This window comes from Ammospiza nelsoni, chromosome 1 (assembly GCF_027579445.1).
Source record: "Ammospiza nelsoni isolate bAmmNel1 chromosome 1, bAmmNel1.pri, whole genome shotgun sequence".
Lineage (NCBI taxonomy): Eukaryota > Metazoa > Chordata > Aves > Passeriformes > Passerellidae > Ammospiza > Ammospiza nelsoni.
In genome coordinates, this window is record NC_080633.1 from 63750069 (window position 1) to 63769776 (window position 19708).

Here is a 19708-nt window from a genome sequence, read left to right on the forward strand (position 1 = left end):
ATGCCAGCTTGTTTTTCAGCTCTTAATCACTCTTAATATTTCATTTAGTCTTTGTTAAAACAAATTGGTTTTTTGGAACAACACTATGAGATATAATATAGATAAAATAACGGTATGGTGTATGTAAAACAATATGGCTTTTTCATGATTTCCAGAAGGCAAGTCATAGTTCATGTGATATAATAGAGTATAAAGACATGCTGAAAAACTTAGTAAACTACAGAATGCTTTGTACAGGTTTTAAATACACAAAATCAGAGAGGCAAATACCTTGGGATTTGGTCCCTGATCAAGAAGACAGAGTAGACAGTGGTTCATTGCTTTCTTTTCTCCTTTCTTCATCTCTTCACAGTGTTTCCATGGTTTGCTGTGGTTTGCATGTTGCATTTACTTTTTATTTCATCTCCTCTTCTTGTTTTACTTTTGTCTGTTTTGCCATTGAGCACAGCATGATGGTTTCATATGTTTGAAACTGCAATACTTTGCAGGTTTTTTTACAGTTTAATTTTTAATGAGGTTGCTTGTGTGAGTTACAGGATCAGGTCACTTAAATTGATATGAAATTGCTGTTTGGTAACAGAAATATTCTCATTACAATTCACCCATACCAGGAGATGAATTTCAGAGGAATCTGCCATCCTGGTGGTCTTCAGTGTTGTCATCCCTTGTGAAGATTCTGTTGCCCGTTTTAAGGCCTCAAACCATCTCATATCTGTGCCAAAACTGGGACAAAGGTTTTGAACTCAATTGGCTTGTGCATGAGGCTGCTGGAAAAGTCTGAAAGCATTAATTGATGCTTGATCTGCTTGTTACTAACTGGAGATTTGACTGAAGTGTATCAGTCTATAATGAGTCAGTGTTCTTTGAACAAGGAGTCACATTTTTTGGTTATCATGTGTTGTTATCCAGCTGATTGAAACAATTCTTCACAACATTCCAAGTGTCTTTACATTTTAGTTCAGTAAGCTTTTCTGATTGTGGTCCAGGCCAGTCTTTGTTTTGGTTGGTTGCTTTCTGTGTCTTGGTCAAGAACAGTTTCGGACCTTGCTATTCCTTAAAGCTCTTCCTTCCCTACTGCAGAGCAAGTGTTTGCAGCCATACATGTCACACTATTTCAGAAGGGTCATATCCCAATTTCTGCTGCTTCTGCCCACTCCCACATAGGTGTTGCTTAACTAAATTGGAGTAGTTAGTGATAATAGAATGCTGACAAAACAAGTGACTGTGAGGATCATAGCCTGCTCTTTTGATTTGAAGTTAGATAAACAGAACTTAGCAGCACTTTCTCAATGCTAAAATACCTTTTTTCTGATGGGCTTCCAGTTTGTTGTGTAAGAAGTGAAGCAGCTTTGTTACAGTACCATTTATTTATTCTTCCTTAAAATGAAAAATAAGTATGGGTAAGGAGGAAGAAATAACTAAATGACTGAAGACTGTTAATTCTATTACACATATTTTCTGGAGAAGCCCTAAGAGGGGAATGAAGAGATATTTAAAAAATTTGATTAGATAATTATTTTATAATCTTGTACAGATACAGCCCAAAAGCAAGAGGGTTTAGTTTTCCTTTGTTTTGGTTTTTTGGATTCCTCCCTCCTGCTGGATTTGTTTGAGAATTATAATCCTCTTTAAATAAATATCCTGGCTTCTCCAGGGTGCAAACACATTTGTTTTTATGGCATGTAACCAGTGCAACAGTGTCACAGACTCCATCCGGCTCCAGAGAACCTCTGAGGAAAATGTGTAACTTTGAAAACTGCTGTAAAGAAAACATCCCAATTCTTTCCTTCCTTCAGCATGTTAACTTTCTTTGTGGGATTCTGTCAGATCAGCTTTGTACTGCTAATTTGTGATGCTGGTCAAACACAGACTGCATCAAAGAAGTTTACTTTATTCTTGTATACTATGCAGTGGTTAAGTAAACAATGTGATTAGGTTAGGCAGCTTCTCATTTTAGCAAACAAAACTGTTGCAGCTCAGGGAGAGGATTTTCATAAAACTTAGCAAAGCAGCCTGTGTCATAACCCTCTTCTAGCTTGCTTAGACAAATATACTTGCAAGAAATGTTAGGGAATTTATTTAGCATCAGTGTGACTCGATTAACAGATTCCACATGTGAATTCAGTAACATTGTAGCAAGGTAATAAACGCTGCTCATCCTGTGAAGAAAATACATCTTTGTGTTCTGTGTTAGTAGTCTATGATTTTGCAGGGGATTAACTGCATATGAATATTTTTTTCAGGGTCATTGAACTCTTGTCACATAAATATGTAAAGGATTGGGACTTGGAACTTCTAACGCTGTATGGAATTTGCTGTGTATTTGGCAGGCACTGGGTAGAATCTTCCTTAATTTATTTGACTTTGCATGAGGAATCCAAAATTGTAGAACATGGTGTTTAAATTTAATTTAAACACTGTTGTAGTTCTTTTGAACTGTAAAAAATCTTGACTGTTTATTTCTTCAAATTTTACCTAGATAGTTTATAACTCACTCCATATTTTACTTTTTTCCTATGACAGCCTTAAGGTTTTCTCAGTAAACTCTTTCCAAAGCTAAATTAAGAACTTTTCTAAGACTGTGAATTTACCTTTTGCATTACAAGACAAGCATAATCCACCTTTTTTTCTTTTTTTTCCCAAGCAGTACAGGATTATGTTGCAATTGGAAAGTTTTATACTATGTTCTTCCATCTTGTTCCAAATATTTATCATGGTGTAATTTGATCCTATGGTTGTTGTGATCCTGTAAATCTAGGTGGCTGAAAAGTTTACTTTTATTAAAAAAATCTGTTTCTTGAACTCATACTGCTCTTTGAGCGGTTTAGGAAAGTCTCATCTTAATGAGTCAGCCTTAGATTAATTTCCTGTGTTTGCAAACACAATGGAGGGATTTTAATTGCTTCCATGTCTCTACTCTGTCATCTGCATAATACCTGATTTTCTCAAATATTCTTCTATATTACTAAAATTTATTTGGGGAATTATGCAGCAAAGCCCATGTATTTTAAGATAGTTCTGGTGTTATCTGGAGGAGTTAGAAGGATCATGATGGTGGAGATGAACATTAATAACTTGGTTTGTAGTCCAGAATTTTAGAACTTGGTTCAGTCTGGGTTTTGTTTTGTTTTGTTTTTTTTTTTTTTTTTTGCACTGTTTAAAAGCTAATAATAGCTAACTTCTTTCTGAGAATGTCATGTACTAAAAAGTAATATTTCTAGTTATTTTAAGGCACTTTTATGAATCAGTAGTTTGCTATTTGGTTGCTATTTATACTGACTGATTTTTAACTTTGTGCTTTATAATTACCATTGTGGTGGTATTTGTGATGCCTTTGTGTGAAGCCAGTGATTTCTTCCCTGAATAATGCCAGGGCCACAGAAGCAGCCTGCAGAAGTGTTTGTTAAAACCAAAGGGAAGATGGTTTATAACTAAATCACACAGATGTATTTTTTGGTTTTGTTCAGTTTTTTTTGAGTGGCACACCTCTAGTTCCAAAATGGGACAGTGTAATTAAATCTAGGTTTATTTTTCTCCCTCCTTTGTAATAGACTGGCATCCTTAAAAACTGCAGCAACTCTTTTTTAGTTTAATAATGAAATAGAAGGGGTATCACAAACAGTTATTTTAAAGCTGAAGTTCTTTGCATTTGAAAATCCTGCCCTATCATAGAGCTGCAGTATTGCTTCCTGTAGCAGTCGACCACTCCAGCTTTGGAACTCCTCTCTCTTCCTCTTGTGTACAGAATCAGCAATCTCTTGGGTGGTGTGCTGTCACTCAGTTGTCTAAATTGGTCCTCTTGCAAACCACTTTTTTTTGCTGTATTTGAGCTTTCAGAGATGTGTGCATGAACCAGGTATATAGACTGGTGGTACATAGAGCTTGCTCTATTAAATGGCTCTTTCAGAGGCACAGGCATGGGACCTAACCCTGGGAACAGACAGAGTAATGTTTCATTCCTTTGAGTGCACTTCAGATTTATCCCTAGCTGACTGACACAAGCAGTTTTTTCAGTATTGAATATCCAAACGGATATTTGTTCTGTGTTGATACCAAGATGAAATGAGGTTTGTAAAGCTAAATGCAGAAGGCCCCCCAGGACATATTTTGTCTGCCTCAGTGCTGTGCAGCACATTAGTGCAGTGTAATGTGTGACCAGTCAGACCATTTGTTTGTCTAGGTTTTCATCTGCAGCTCTCCAATGTGTTTCATTCTCTGCCAAAACAGAGAAAGTACATTGCTTTTTACTTCCTTAAGTCGTTTCCTCCTCTGGTTAACATCATCTTCCCTTGTGTTTTGCTTTGTTTTCTTATTAATGTGTTTCCTTTTCCATCCTTTATTTTTTTCCTACTGGGATTCTGGAATATATTATAAATACACAGCACTTAAATGTGCAATAGACAAGAGTCTTAACCATTGTTCTAGCCTTTTGCATGCCACTTGTTTTTTAATTTTACTGTGGATTTATCTATTTAATGCAATATTTAGTAAATTGGTGTGCAATTTGTGTTTGCAGACTCTGGGGTATGTTGATTCCTGTTACCAACTAAATAATGAGCGTCCTGTAATGCTGAAATGGCATTTTTCTCATGTTTTCTGGGGGGGGGTGTTCTCTTTTTTTTTCCTTCCCTTCTTTCAGACCCAGTACAAAATGTGGTGCAGATCTTGGAGAAGCAGTACCTGGAGGAGAAGCGGAGCGCTCTGGAGGAGCAGCGGGTGATGTACGAGCGCGAGCTGGAGCTGCTGCGGCAGCAGCTCTCCCCAGAGAGGCAGCACCAGCACGGCAGCGACAGGCTCTCCTACACTGCCCAGGCTGCACAGCAGAAAGTCAACCTCTGGACAGAGGAGAGGTGAGAATACTGGAGTTAAAACAAAGTAGTAAGAACTACAAAGGGTGAAAGATGTGGCTGGAACCTTGCATCCAAAATCAGTAACTCTTTCTGTGGAGTAGATGTGCAGAATAAGATCTGCGCTTCCACCACAGCGTTAGCAGTTTGTTTAGGGCTGAGTTGGGATGTTTAACATGTGCAAGATTTAACTCACAAAAGACATAAAAATTCTGTTTTTTTGAGCAGTATTATAGGTCGGTCTTCTGTGTGGTTTTTTGGTTCATTTCTTTATTTTTTTTTTTACTTGAAAACTGCTTATTGAAACATTTGGCTTAGCAAGTATTGTTTTAGTTCATGAAAGAAAGGAAAGAATTGTGCTGAAAGGTAAATTTGTCAACTAAGACTAAAGAGTACAGTAAAGAGTATTGTGTTTTGCAAGTATACAATGAGAGCAGTAATACTTTGCAATCAAAGAACCATAAAAAGTACAGAGAACGGGGATCCGTATATGTTTGTACATTTGTGTTTCTAAACATAAGTCCAGCTTTAGGAGACAATTGCTCTGGTTGAGCTGCTTAGGAAGTTAAAGGCTTGCCATGAGGTGAATTGGCCTCTTTGCAAAGGAATAACAGGCACCTGAATGCAGCCTTGGTGAAAGACCATCATGAGGTTGGGAACAGTTAAAATGCACTCTAGGAAGATGTGAGCAGAGCACTTTTGACAATGGAAGAAGTTTGTTCTTGGTGTGATTGAGGAGAGAAGGATGCCAGCTCCACGGAGAGAAGTTCAAGGGGCAGCAACTGAGATGATTTAAGTTTTCTGAATACCAGTGAGTATTCTGTCATTGGGCTTATTCATCAGGAAGAATGTCTAGATGTTCTAACAGGTTTCTTGTAAATTTATTTCATCCGTTTCTTTTAAAACAGAAGCTTCCTTATTCACTCAGTGGGGTTTTTTTCTATATGTAGTGAGTTTGAGTGCTCTTTGTTAATGTAATTATTTTTGCTTTATTCTTCACCATTAAAAAACCAAATCAATTTACAAGAGGGATCTAAACCAAGATAGTCAACATTGGCTTGCAGCTTTCAATTGAGAATGCTAGAAATAGAACAGAACAGATCTTGGTTTAGTTTTTGTGCAAGATTTTGTTTTGTAATTTCTGCCCAGTTGAGCCTGGGAAAAAAACCTAAACAAATAGCTAACTGTTGACCAGCAATGACTAGAATGTTTTTCATGGAAAGTGTAGGGAGAAGTATTTCTATGATTCAGCATTAAATTAAATAATTGTTTGCCCCAGTAAAAGCTAAAAACGGAGTCATTGGGAACTGAAATGTAAAATGTCACAGAGTTATGGTTGGGATTTGCAGACCCCTTTAGGGCTGCACAAGAGTGAGAAATGTGTTAGCTAGAGGCCTTTCTGTTCAGAACTGCTTTGAGCACAGCAAGGCCATCCAGAAATCATTGATAATGCAGTGCAGTAGCAGAGAAGATAACTGGGCTTACTGGCAGGGGAGGCAGTACCTCTGAAAAGATGCAGCAGAAGGGAAAAGGCAGTAGCAAAAAACTTGCCTGTCCTTGAGAGCTGTGACGAGAAGATGGCAATTGTTTCTCTTAAAATTACCCACCATAACCACGTAATCACAAAAAAGAGAATCTGGGGTGATATCAAGGCTAGGTGTTCCATCAGCTTTCACTTCTCAGTAGTTGTTAGCTGTTTCTGAGGAGGAGCTGTGCTTTGAATGAGAAGGTTTGCCTCTGAATTTCATGGGTGAATGCTCTACTCTGTATAACTGCTGACCTGTTTGAAGCCTGTACTTTGCTGCATTGTAAAGAAAAGGAGAATGGATTCTCTTTGGAGAAATCCATGAGGAACCTGATAATGTTTTGGTGGCACTGCCATTGAATAAGCAGTTTTCTGGAAGAACTCATTATCGTTTTCCTGTCCTCCAGAAGACATTTGATATACTTAGATATACTTTTTATTTATTTGTAGTTCTAGAAGAGGTTTCGGCTGCTGAAAAATGGGGGGAAAATGAATCATCTTAAATAAGAAACCAGAAAAAAGTCTTTGAGTGGTTTCTGCTGGGAAAGCATGGCGACATGTTGCTGAGAGGATGTTTACCAGCCAGCTGGCCAGAGGGCAAAAAATCCTGGGAAGAATGGGAAGACTGGATGTGAAAAATGTGCAAAAGTTCCAAGAGTCTGGGTTGCAGGGGGATTTGATTGGTGCAGTTTTAGCTGCCTCTCTGTTCCTGTTGCAAATAAAGCTGGGCTCTACTGGATTAGGCAGCAAAATTAATTTGATAGGTATCAAATGTGGACATGAGGCTGTATCTGTCAGATCAGCTGGAACACATTGCACAGAGGTTATTCCCACTTTCTGCTGACTGTGGAAGGCCAGGTGATACCTGGCCTGGTTTTAAATCCTGTTGGCATAAAGTTAACCCATTGTAACTTCAAACAAATTTTATTTGTTGAGGTGGCAGTGAGTGTCAGTTGTTTCTCCTTGTCTGGCTTAAATGATTATTTCAAGATTTCATGTTCAATGAGTATTTGCTCCAGTTAATACCCTAGTGGAGCTTATGTAACCCTAGTGGTCATATGTTTAATGTAGTGAAAATTAAGAAATCCTGTCTCAAGTGCTTTTTTTCCCTTAACTTTCTGGAAGGATTCTGGCACAGCTGTATGCAGAAAAACGTAACTGTTATAAGAACTGCCCATAATAATTGGCTGAGTTACTTGTAAGGTTGCCTTACAGTCTTAAACCATTCCTTTCTCAAGAATCTAGCTAAGACTGGTGTGGGAGCCTCCCAAAAAACTTCCAAGATGCTGATGTCCCAGAGCTGGTGTCCCAGATTAAGGAAGTGACTGGCTGTAGCTAGATCCAATGGCTCTTACAGCACTTACATACAGATAAAAGCTGCCTGCTGTTTCCCAAGTTAGGCAGTTGCTTTACAGTGGTTGTGGGTGTGGTACACTCTCAATATCAAATACTTTCTTGGGATTTAAGTTTTCACTACCTTAATTTGCCATGTGAATCCGGAATTATGACTCTCTGTGGAATGTGTCACTCTTGTGGTCTTGAATTGCTTATTTAATTTTGATAGTCTGGATAACAGAAGCAAGAGGCAGAGAGAAAGGAATTTTTCCATCTAATGCTGGGAGGAGATATGGAGGAAGTTACTAAAAATCCACCTACAATAGTAGCTATTTAAGACCCAATAAAACCCACCACTATTGCAAACCCAGGCTGGGTAGGGGAGAGAGCCAAAGCTGCATGTTTTAGCATGTTGAAGGCACTAAAATTCAGGGCTTCTTGCTAACACTGCTGGATGTTTACCACTTTGGTTGTGGTATCAGAGGACTGTCAGAATGTGGTTTGAATTAGCCATTCCTAATGGATTTTTTAGAAAAAGATAACCACTCAACTAGAATTCTATTGGTGACTGAGGCGTGTTAGCAGCAGGCAAACTTTGCCTGTGTTCATAGGAAGGCCTTTATTCCTCCTACAGTTGTGTATAATTTAATGTGTTTAATAGAAATGAGAAGTGTATTGCTCAACATGTACCATATTTCGGTAGGACTTTGCATAGAAAAGCTAAAAAATCATCCAGGGGAGAGCTGGTGACTGAAATATCCAAAGTTTGATCTTGAGTTTTATAAAGGTGGTGAGACACAGCAAGTGCTGTTGAGATTACAAAGAAGGCTGAATGAGGTTTGCTCAGAGGATAATCATGATAATTTAATAATTTAAAGATGAGAATCCCAGGTGAGGGCATATCTTGGTACACAGGTGTATGTATGTGTCATAGCAGGTTTGCCAGGTGTTGCGTTAGAGTAGATTTGCTCAGACAGGCCTGAGAAACCTCTATGGAATTTGTCCAGAAACTGAGTGCACAGGCTTTAATCTGTGCTCATTCATCTGTTACTTAAAAGATACCTTGAGTAAATAGGATTTAAGTTTTTTATTTATATTTTTTTAATGTCTATGCTTGAGTAAGTGGCAAGAGGTCTGTGGTCACTGCCAAGCCCTTGGAGTGATACAAAGCTGTGGCCTGCAGTGAATGCATATTCTAACATTATGGTCTGGGGAAGAGCAGGTTTTATCAGGATGAAATCTCACATGTGGGGACTGGTATATTCTTTGGAACAAGACTCCAGATTAAAGGCAAAGACAGCTGCAATTATTTCATTTCTTGAAAATTTGAAATGTCCTCAAGGCTTTAAACAAATCATCACTGTACCAGCTCCCATATTACTGTGACCTTTTGTTTGGGCATCACCGTACTAGACGTGCCTCAGCAGTAATTTGTTTGTTTAATATGTGATCACTGCTTTCCCCCAATAAAATTGTGTGAGTGTTTTATGTTCACTGACACAGTGCTACTCAGCATTTCCTCTTAAACTTGTTTCAGAAAAGCCTTTGTTAGCATCTCTATTTGCAGCTTTCCAATAATAGAAATAGGTTTCTGTGTATTTTTCATGTTACCTACTGCACCACAGGGATGAATTGTTTCGACAGAGCCTGGCTAAACTTCGAGAGCAAATAGTAAAAGCAAATACTCTGGTGAGAGAAGCAAATTTCTTAGCAGAAGAAATGAGTAAGCTAACAGATTATCAAGTAACACTTCAGATCCCTGCTGAAAACCTCAGTGCCAACAAAAAGGTAATGCTAACAAAGAGTGCTGGAAAATGTAGCTTTGTGGCTAAACTTTGTAGACATATGTAACATTCATCCAGCTTGAGCCAATAAAATGTTAGTTTTGTTAGATTATGCATAGGCAAAATAGAAGTGCTACCTGATTAATATACTGAAAGTGAGTAATTAAGTAAAAATGGCAACAGAGCATTAAGTATGGCTCTTGCTGTTTTCAAGTGTGTGATCAACATATGTGCAATGCAAATGAAGAGACATTTGTGTTCTGTTGCTGCAGAACCTGCATTTTAGTTTTATCTGCAGAAGTTAACGGGTTTTGTTATAGTTTCCTACAATTTTGTGTCTTAAAGGGTTTTACAGTGCTGCTGTAAATATGATAGCAGTTAGGAAAATATACTTGTTCTAAGGGCTTTGATTGAGTGTGTTAATGTTCCTGTGGGAATGGTCATGTTTGAGAAGGATAAAGAGATGTGTATGCTCAGAGATGTGTATAGGCCATACTGTGTCTGAGGACAGAAGTAGCATGACTGGCATGCAGAGAAGCTGCATGTTCTGTATTTTATTCCTTTCTAGGAATGCAGTTTGAGTGAAGAGTTAAACTACTACATGCACATTTCCTGCACTGATTGTTTTTTCTGATTTAGAGGGGTGCAATAGTAAGCGAGCCTGCAATTCAAGTGAGAAGAAAAGGAAAAGGTACTCAAGTGTGGACTATTGAGAAACTAGAGAACAAATTGATTGACATGAGAGACCTCTATCAAGAATGGAAGGAGAAAATTCCTGAGGTAATTTATGTATTCTTGAAATGGATCAAAGATTGAGTTTGTTTTCTTTAAACCCCTTTTAATACGTAATAGACAGCAAGAGCAATGACTTTGTATATGAAAGGATAGGGTACTATGGTTTGTTTTTTTTTAAAAAAAACCAAGACAAACAAAAACCCAGAACAAAACCAGTATATAATACTAAATATTCAGAATCCTCACACATAATAAAACACAGGTATGTCCTATCTCACTTGTGTTTTCAGATGTTAAGTGTGCTGATGTCAGATATAATTGTGCTGAGGTAGTGACTCACAATGCCACTAAAAGCATATGTTTACCTGGCATGCAGATGACCACCAGTTCTGAATGGAAGCAGCAAGCTCCATTAGAAATACAGTTATTTAGTGTGTCAAAGCTAACAAGGATGCTGCTTAAGGTGCAGAACATAGGAGTGGGATAAAACTTGATTTTAAATTATGAAATATTCTGTAATTTCATTTGTATATTTCCTAGCCTTAAAGCAGGGAAGAAATCAATTGGAGATACTTGGTCTCATCAGCATTTCTGTCAAAACCCAGTGAGGTTTTGTGAGAATTTAAGTAGCACATTAGCCTTGGCAGATAAGCGTGAGATTTGCCAAAAACTTGCTTTTTTACTAGAAAGAGATTTGATATTTGGTATTCCAGAAGGCATCATCTAAGTATCCAGGTAGAAGTGCATAGGAAATATATCTTACTGTCTACTGGCTGTTAGGAAGCACCTAAATTACTTGTATCAAGAATCATTCTTAAATATGTTTGAACAACTCTTGTGCCTTTGTTACATGCTTTGGACGGGACAATGGGAATCTCTAAAATCATAACACAGGGGAGGTCAAGCACTTCATCTGTGCCCATTGAAGACAACGATGATTTTGCTGCTGACTTTAGTAAGAACTGATAGCACATATTTGAATACATTATGTCTGCCTGAGCCAGGATCATTCTTTCCATGACCTATGTCGTCCATAATGCATGTGTTCTATGTGCTACATAGAAACACGTAGGTCAAATGCATGTGTTGAAGACAAAAGAGGAGAAGAAGGGAAGGAACTAACAAATTCACTGAGGAGTGCATATTGTGCTAGGAATCTGCATGAATTCTTTGTGGCTGTATGGGGAATGCTGCAGGTGTGATCTCAGCTCTATAGGAGTCATAAGAACACTTGTTGACTTAAGTAGGAATCATCCTGCACCTTCCCTTTGCCCTTGTGCTGGTAGCAGCCAGACCAGCACAACATGAGGATGGTTTGACTTCTTGTTTAGGAAGTATAAACAGAGCAGAAAAGGTGAAACATCTTGAAATCAATGACTACTGTGACTGCTCATGGTAAAGTCTGCTTTGCCTTGAAATTGCTAAAATATGCAGGCTATCATATTATTATATCCCTTAGTAAAGAAAGGATTGTATAATGTCTCATCTCGAAGATTTCATTTCAAATTTGTAATATGATTCTAGTCTCTTTCTGCCTGTGTAACAGGAAGGAACAAAGATGGGTAGTGGAGTCATTTTTGTGCCACGATCTTTTAATACTATGAGGTTATTTGATCTCCTGTTCCCACACTGGTGGTTTTGTGACATCTCTTTCATTATCTCTAAAACAGATAAGGAAGCTGATTGGCAAGAGAGGTGATCCTTTCTACGAAGCGCAGGAGAACCACAACTTGATTGGCGTCGCCAACGTGTTTCTGGAGTGCCTTTTCTACGACGTGAAGCTGCAGTACGCCGTGCCCATCATCAGCCAGCAGGGCGAGGTAGGGCCGGGCTGGGTGTGCTGAGAGCTCCTGCAGGACTCTTTGTGCTCCTTAGGGCTTTAGCAAGCAAATGGTGCCTGCTGTCTTGTCCCCCAGTGAATTGAGTGTTTTTCAAGGGGCCTTGTATGTTCTCTGTGTAATTGCCTTCAGGTGGCAGGGCGGCTGCATGTTGAAGTAATGCGTGTCACCGGGTCTGTCCCAGAACGTGTGGTGGAAGGAGATGACTCATCTGAGAACTCCAGTGAGAGTGGGAGTCTGGAAGTCATGGATAACAACGGAGAAATTATTCACAGAGCGAAAAAGCTCTCCTGTAGGGTGAGTGACAACACCTGATGAAGTGTACAGTTTCAAGCCTCTGTAACTATGTAGTCAGTCTGATGTAAAGTACTAGGCTATGTAGACTACTATTGCTGGCTCAAAAGCCCCTGAAAGGACTCCTCTTGTTCCAGCTCAGGGTAGGCCAGTCAGTGGTTTCCAGTGGCTCATGTAATTTGTTTTAGTTTCCAGTAGATGCTGATCTGCACCATAAATACTGGTGTTACAAGGACAATCCTTTACAGACACAGAAGGGGAAACAGTTTTTCCCTGTCACTATCTCCTGTAGTTTGATCATCTAATGTAGTATCTATGGGTGGTGTATGAATTTAATTTCTTCTGTGATAAAGTATTTCATTCTCCACTCGAGCTTATCAGCTTCCCCCAATGAAACATGTACATGGGTAAGGTCCTTATGTCTACATTTCTGTATATACAAAATCATATTTTTAAGGATGTTCCTAAATGGGAGCATCCTTACTATCCTTTAAACCTTCTTCTTGGCTGTTGGTCTTCAATTTGCAGTTGAAGAGGAAACAGTCATATTCATGACAATATCTATTTTGTCTCCTCAGGTAAAAATAAAAGAGGCAACTGGACTGCCACCCAATCTCTCCAATTTTGTCTTTTGTCAATACACATTTTGGGATCAATGTGAGTCAACAGTAGCAGCACCAGTAGTAGATCCAGATGTGCCTTCACCTCAGAGCAAAGATGCTCATTTTACAGTGACCTTCTCTCACTGTAAGGTAAGTATTTTTATTATGAAACAGTGTTACCAGGAGGATCATATGTTTGAGAGAAACTGTTTAGGGTCTGAGCCTTGTTTTGCTGGGGAAAGAAGGAGGGAGTCAAGTCATATGACTAATGACTTTTAGCTATTCTTCAGAATGCCGTAATATTTCACTTCATCACTTCTTCAAAATGTAGCAAAAGGAAAAGATCTTTTGATTAGGGATCTTTTAAATTCGGATGTGAATTTAATGTATGGAGAAATCTATCATTTATATAATGACAGCTGATTATATACTTGTTCGATAAGCTCAGTAGCTTAAAAGAGATCACTGGAGCTGAGACATCACTTTTATGATGAAATGTGGTATGCAGGAGCACGAATTGCTGAGATGATGAGGTTTTACAACTTTCATGTTCACAGTGAAGCTTTGTGGTGCAAACTGTATGGTTGATCAGGCAGGAAGTTAATTGTTTGTGTCCTTACAAGAAAGTTCAAGAGATACAATTATTTAATATGGTTGAATGTGATTTGTTTTTCTCATTGCTAGGACTATGTGGTGAATGTCACTGAGGAGTTTTTGGAGTTCATTTCAGAAGGAGCTCTTGCTATTGAGGTGTGGGGTCACAGATGTACTGGCAATGGCAGCTCTGTTTGGGAAGTTGATTCTCTTCATGCAAAAACTAGGACACTGAGAGACAGGTACAAATGAATTACAAATGAATGCTTCCATCAACTTGTTGTAAGTTTTGTAATACCTGCAGTGCACAAATACTTTGAGGCAACCATGAGTTTTTATGGGGATATCTTTTTAGATGGAATGAAGTAACTCGAAGAATAGAAATGTGGATTTCCATACAAGAATTGAATGAGATGGGTGAATACACTGCTGTTGAACTCCATCAGGGAAAAGATGTAAACACAGGGGGAATTTTCCAGCTTAGGCAGGTATGTATCTTTTCCTTGCCATCTTATTCATGCTTAAGTTAATTTTTAAATTTTATTCTCAGTTTTTCTCTCCCTCTCAATTTCCTGCTTAGGGTCATTCTCGCAGAGTTCAGGTGACAGTGAAACCCGTGCAGCATTCAGGAACGTTGCCTCTCATGGTAGAAGCAATTCTTTCAGTCTCTGTAGGTGGGGTGACTGCCAGATCAACCAAACTGCAAAGGGGCTTGGACAGTTACCAGGTAAGGCAGTTAATGTCTCAGTTTGGTGTAGTTCTACTGTTCTAGACCCAGCTCAACACAATTCCAAAAGGGACCTTAGCACACTGGTACATGATATGCAGTTTTACATGTGCTTGAGGTTAGTACAAGTAATGTGAGCCTGTGGTGCTAAACCTGCCTTTTTTTGCTTATAACTCAATTTATGACTGATAAAGTACCAAGTATGGCAGGACAGAAGGAATATGGGAGTTGTTTTTACCTTTGTGTAAAGAGGTGATTAATACTAAATTCCTAGTGCTATTAGTTTTCCTCCCTTCCATTGAGGAGGGGAAAAGCAACAAAAAAGAAAGGAAATTTATTAGAGAAAATTTAGTGAGATACTATTTAGCTTCTCAAAAAGCACCAAGTTGTTATTTGATGAGAATCAAAACCAGTTGTGAAAGGGTTATTTGATAAGAATCAAAGCACTGAATGTGAAAGGACTATTCAACGTAGCCAAGGAAGTCCTTAAGAAGCATAAATTATTTCAGCTCATACTGGACAAATTCATATTGGAAATAAACCATGATTTTAACAGTGATGGCAAAGAACAAGTGGAATGGGCCACCCAGGGAAGCAAGGTGCCTTTTGAAGAAGGTTTGCATTCAGTTCCACAAATAATTCTAACCTTGGATACAGATGAAACTGTAAAACTTGAGATTAGTGATCTGCTTGCTCAATCATTTTTCTGGCACTGGATTCTGTGACGATTTTAATTATTTTATTTTTAAAATAAACATATTCACTAATACTCAAATCATTGCTGACCTGCTACAGTGTAATAATTTTTTTTTTTTACTTTTAATAAGACTAGCTATTTGAGTGTTGTGATTTTAACATTTTACAAGTTTGTGGCAGAAATGTTGGTATTCGTGTTTTCGGTTATTTGTGTTAATTTCTGTTGAGTGAAATGCATGGGTTTAATGTTTTACAAAATGTATTTTCTCCTACCAGAAGGAGGAGGATGATGGTGGTGATATGGATAGTTACCAGGTATTGCTGCTCTTGCTGTCAATCCTGCGGCATGGGGCACAGCTAATGCTAATGGGCCAGCAATTCTCAAATGAGCAAGCAAAAGCGGCTTTGAATACACACGTGCTGTGCATTGTAGAGGCTATCTGGGCTATAAAGCACTGCTATTTCAGTTTACCTTGTGACTTTATACTCTTACAGTGTCCTCTCTTCTCTAGTACTCTGCAGTCAGCTCTCCTAACTGGCTACATGAATTGCTATGGGAATAAAAGCTTCCAAACTTACTTAGAATGAAAGCAGTTTCTGATGAATATCACAGGGAAAAGAACCAGCAGCTGCAGGCATCTTTTCCAGGCAAATTATGCAGCATAAGATATTTTGTTTTCTGTAAAAATACCATAGCCCTTTATGTTGTGCAGTTTTCTGAAATGCTTGAGTGAGAGTGGAGGATGTGAATGGGGGTAGATACAGAAGCCTCAGTGAAGCAATTTTCTTTTATCTGCACAAAACCCAACCTCGACCCTGTTTTCCTGTGTGATAAGGCACAATTTATACAGTGTAACAGAAGACTCATTTTAAAAGGTGACAAAGAGCAGAAGAGGAAATCCCCCCCCCAGTAAAATAAATTTTAGATTTCTACACAGCAGACTTCTTTTTAATAGGCAGTCCAACAGAAGTAAAACCAGTTAGGTGAGAATGCTGACATCCCTTAAAATGATGTGTTAAGCTTCCTAGCAATCTCAAAAATATAATTTAAGGTACTAACTTCTTGCGGGCTGTTTATGCGCTTCCTGACATGTCACAGAGAAGAACCAACCGGATTTTCTGTGATACCACAAAGCATGATTGCATGATGGGTTTTGTTTGCATGAGAAATCTTTTAATTGCACTGATAGCAGCTGCTAGCAATGGAATTTTGTGCAGATTTGAGGGCGTACTGACCTGTCTAATCTTCAGGAGAGCTTATGATCAACTGATGATACTGGGTTTTCCTCTTCCATATGCTATTCAAAAGTTTGATTGCCACTTCTTTGAGTAATTAGAGGTTTGTAATCTGGTCAGCAGCAGAGGCAGTCACATTTTCTTTTCTCCTGTTGAAATCTGAAACTTGAAAGTAAATAAACTTCCTTTCATGGGCGATGAGGTACTTAATCAGTGTGCATGTCATTTGGGGGAAAAGAGTTTTCTGCATTGTGCAAGCCATTTAATATAAATTCTGGTTAAATTACCACAAAATTCGCTGCCCTTTATTCTTACCCACATAGTCTCATGACCTTCTTCTCTATTTCCGTGTTAGGAAGAAGATTTGAACTGTGTACGAGAAAGGTGGTCTGAGGCATTAATAAAACGCAGAGAATACTTAGATGAGCAGATCCAAAAGATCAGCAACAAACAAGGTTTGCAGCTTGAAGTCTCTATCATAAGTGCTTTATGCCCTATACCACAAAAAGTGTGCCTCATCTGTAATCCTAATCTCTCTCACCATAGAAAAATCAGAGGATGATATAGAGCGAGAAGCCCGGCTGGTGGAGCAGTGGGTGGGGCTGACGGAAGAGAGGAATGCAGTGTTTGTTCCAGCACCAGGCAGTGGAATTCCCGGTGCCCCCGCAAATTGGTATGTTCAGAAAAGCCACTGGAGTTGCCGACTTTTTGTACATAAACTGTGCATTCTGCAAGGTACAAATCTAAGGATGTTCTGGAGTGTTCGCCTGTGATACTACAAACTACATTCAGCTGACAGAAAGTTTAGAAGGTCAGGTGCTGTTCTGAATGTAAGAAAGATTTGCTTAGCTAAGATATTACATGAGGTAGCTTTGAAATAGCATTCAAGGTTTGAAAATCACCTTTGAATATAATATAGTATTTTGCAATTTTATACAATTGGGAAAATTATCCAGTAGTTTGATTCCTTTCAGAAAAGGAATGATTGAAAGATGAATGGTAGAACACGTGATGATGTCATTGATAAAGGGTAGAGAGGGAAGAAACTGATTTCAAAGGATGTGTTCTCTGTTTCATCTGAATTTGTAACATATTTCTCTTTAGTTCTAGAACTAGAGCTAAAGAGAACTAAAGAGAACTGTAGTGTTGTAATATAGTTCTCTTTAGTTCTTGTTCTAGAACTAGAACTAAACTAGCTCATCTTAGTTTAAAACACATTAAAATTTGTGTTTTAACTAAGATCTTTGCAGCTGACATGCAAAAATGACAAATACAACATGTCAGGTTTGGGAAAGAAGGGACAAGAAATACTCCTCTAATTAAGTGTACACTAATGTCTCCAATAGTATTCAGGGAATAATGTAGCAATACTCTTTTCTTGCCATTTTCCCCCTTATCCACCTGAAGCATGCTGTGAACATATAGCTGAAAGTGTGTTTATGGATATAAAGACTGCCAGTAGTTACATATCCAGTTGTTTGGAGGGTGCTGAACTTTATGTATGTGAGATGACTGCAACCAGTTAACTTGGTAAGGAGCAGAACAGGATGTTTAAAACTCTGGTCCTCACAGCAACTGCCACATGCTGTGTGGTGTGAAATGAGTTTTGGCAAAGCTCTAGGTGTAGCTCTGTGTGTGTAGATAAACAAAATGCTGTTTGTGCCACACAGGCATTCAGAGTAGCCATCAGAATGTTAACAGCTTTAGCCATTGGTTACTCTTAATGAATATTGCATGGAGATCTGTTTGCCCAAATTAGCTTAGGTATGAATTTGCCTTCTTTGTTGTCAGCAGTTTGTTTTGTTTCAGGATTCCACCTGCAGGAATGGAAACACATATCCCTGTCCTCTTCCTTGATCTGAATGGTATGTTGTAAAAGCAGATCAAAAAACTTGTGGAGGGATAAATGGGGCTTAGTTTGGGTCAATAAATGGTTAAATGGAAGAATTAACTTGAAAGGTGTAAGAAATCAAACAAGTCCTGGCAATGACGTTGTCTGATATGGCTTTTAAGGTGCTTTTGGTTTTTTCTGGTTATGTATGTTGGCATAATTAAGTACAACTATTTTAGAGTAAGGACTAAAGTCAGGGAACACAGTATCACTGTACTCGGTGATAGGCTGTATGACAGAAATTATGGAAGAAAGCAAGCTTAGTTTGAATCAAACAGCAGATGAAGTAGTCCTGTAAGTGTTTTGCCATACAAATTCACATGTCATTAAAGCACTGATAGAGAATTTCCCAATGCTTTCAGAGATTCGTCCACTGATATTCATGTAGACTTTTAAACAGCTCATTTAATGAACACTGTGTTAGGGCTATAATGAGCTTTTTTAAGTCTCCTCCCTTTCAAGGTATTTAGTTCTAAATGCAAGAAGAGTACTGATATGTATTCTTAAGACACAGATACGCAGTGTAAGTAACAAGAAACTAGAGGTAGCTCCACATTTAAGGACTGTTTAGGAAGCAAGTCTAATTAAAAACCTGAACATAAAGCACAAGAGGATCTATAGACCTTATCACATCCAGCACTGGAATGGTGCCTATTACACATATTTATATAGGCAATGTGTCAATAACCTGCTTTAGCTGATACTTTTGGAAAGTGGAATACACTCTTCCTTCATCTGTGCTGACAAGGAATGGTTTGTTGCAGTGTGGTTTGTGGGTTATTTGGTTTTCTTTTTTGTTTTTTTTACTATCAGTAGAGATTAGCAGACAAAAATCAAACAGGATATTTAAACAGGTTCATTGTGTCATTGCACACCTTTTGTTTGTTTAGCTAAAAGTGTGATGTAGCCAGAACTGCTATTCTCCATTTCTTTTGTATGCTGAAATCATCTGCAAATGCTGCATAGTAATAAATTAAGTAGGATTAAATGTATTATGAAATATGGATAGGCCTTTATTACAATTTTGCCTCTATATATTCATATCCTGTGATATAAAACTATTTCATTCTTTGCACATTTGTTTCATTAGCTGATGACCTCAGTGCCAATGAACAACTTATAGGTCCCCATGCATCAGGAGTTAACTCAATCCTACCAAAGGAGCATGGGAGCCCATTCTTTTATCTGCCGATCATAAAACACAGTGATGATGAGGTAAATTGTTAGCAAGCCTCCTTTTTGACAACTGCATCTTGTGTAAATGCTTTCTTCTTATGTTTTTTTCCTATTTCTATGTATTTAATAATTATTATTATTATTACTTTTTTGTCTTAGAAGTACCATCTGTATCTAGTGCTGCCTTTATTTTCCAGCCTAATTATTTAGAATTTAAGAGGATATGACTGGTTAGCTCTTTTGCCTTAATTCAGAGATGACAAGTCTTAGCTCTTGGCAAACAATTATTCAACTGCCTGACTCAAAATCCCTTTTCCTGCTTTCCTCACTCCTTCTTCATTCCTCTTGCAGGCTCTTAACTCTTCAGAGAAAATGACTCGTTTTATTGTGTGCACTAGGCAAAGCTTAATACTTAAATAAGAATTCTT

At 38.2% G+C, this 19708-nt stretch overlaps 1 protein-coding gene across 2 annotated transcripts in view; it reads left to right on the top strand.

Annotated features, from left to right (window-relative positions):
• Positions 1 to 19708, top strand: part of KIF13A (kinesin family member 13A) — a 103614-nt gene that overhangs the window by 69617 nt on the left and 14289 nt on the right. For both annotated transcript variants that reach the window (XM_059469083.1, XM_059469076.1), the window contains exons 17-30: positions 4640 to 4850; positions 9333 to 9495; positions 10131 to 10271; positions 11897 to 12046; positions 12197 to 12361; positions 12937 to 13110; positions 13645 to 13796; positions 13910 to 14042; positions 14135 to 14281; positions 15254 to 15292; positions 16569 to 16668; positions 16760 to 16886; positions 18023 to 18078; positions 19195 to 19319. In XM_059469083.1, coding sequence (XP_059325066.1) covers positions 4640 to 4850; positions 9333 to 9495; positions 10131 to 10271; positions 11897 to 12046; positions 12197 to 12361; positions 12937 to 13110; positions 13645 to 13796; positions 13910 to 14042; positions 14135 to 14281; positions 15254 to 15292; positions 16569 to 16668; positions 16760 to 16886; positions 18023 to 18078; positions 19195 to 19319 — 1883 coding nt within the window. The remainder of the gene's footprint in view (positions 1 to 4639; positions 4851 to 9332; positions 9496 to 10130; positions 10272 to 11896; positions 12047 to 12196; positions 12362 to 12936; positions 13111 to 13644; positions 13797 to 13909; positions 14043 to 14134; positions 14282 to 15253; positions 15293 to 16568; positions 16669 to 16759; positions 16887 to 18022; positions 18079 to 19194; positions 19320 to 19708) is intronic.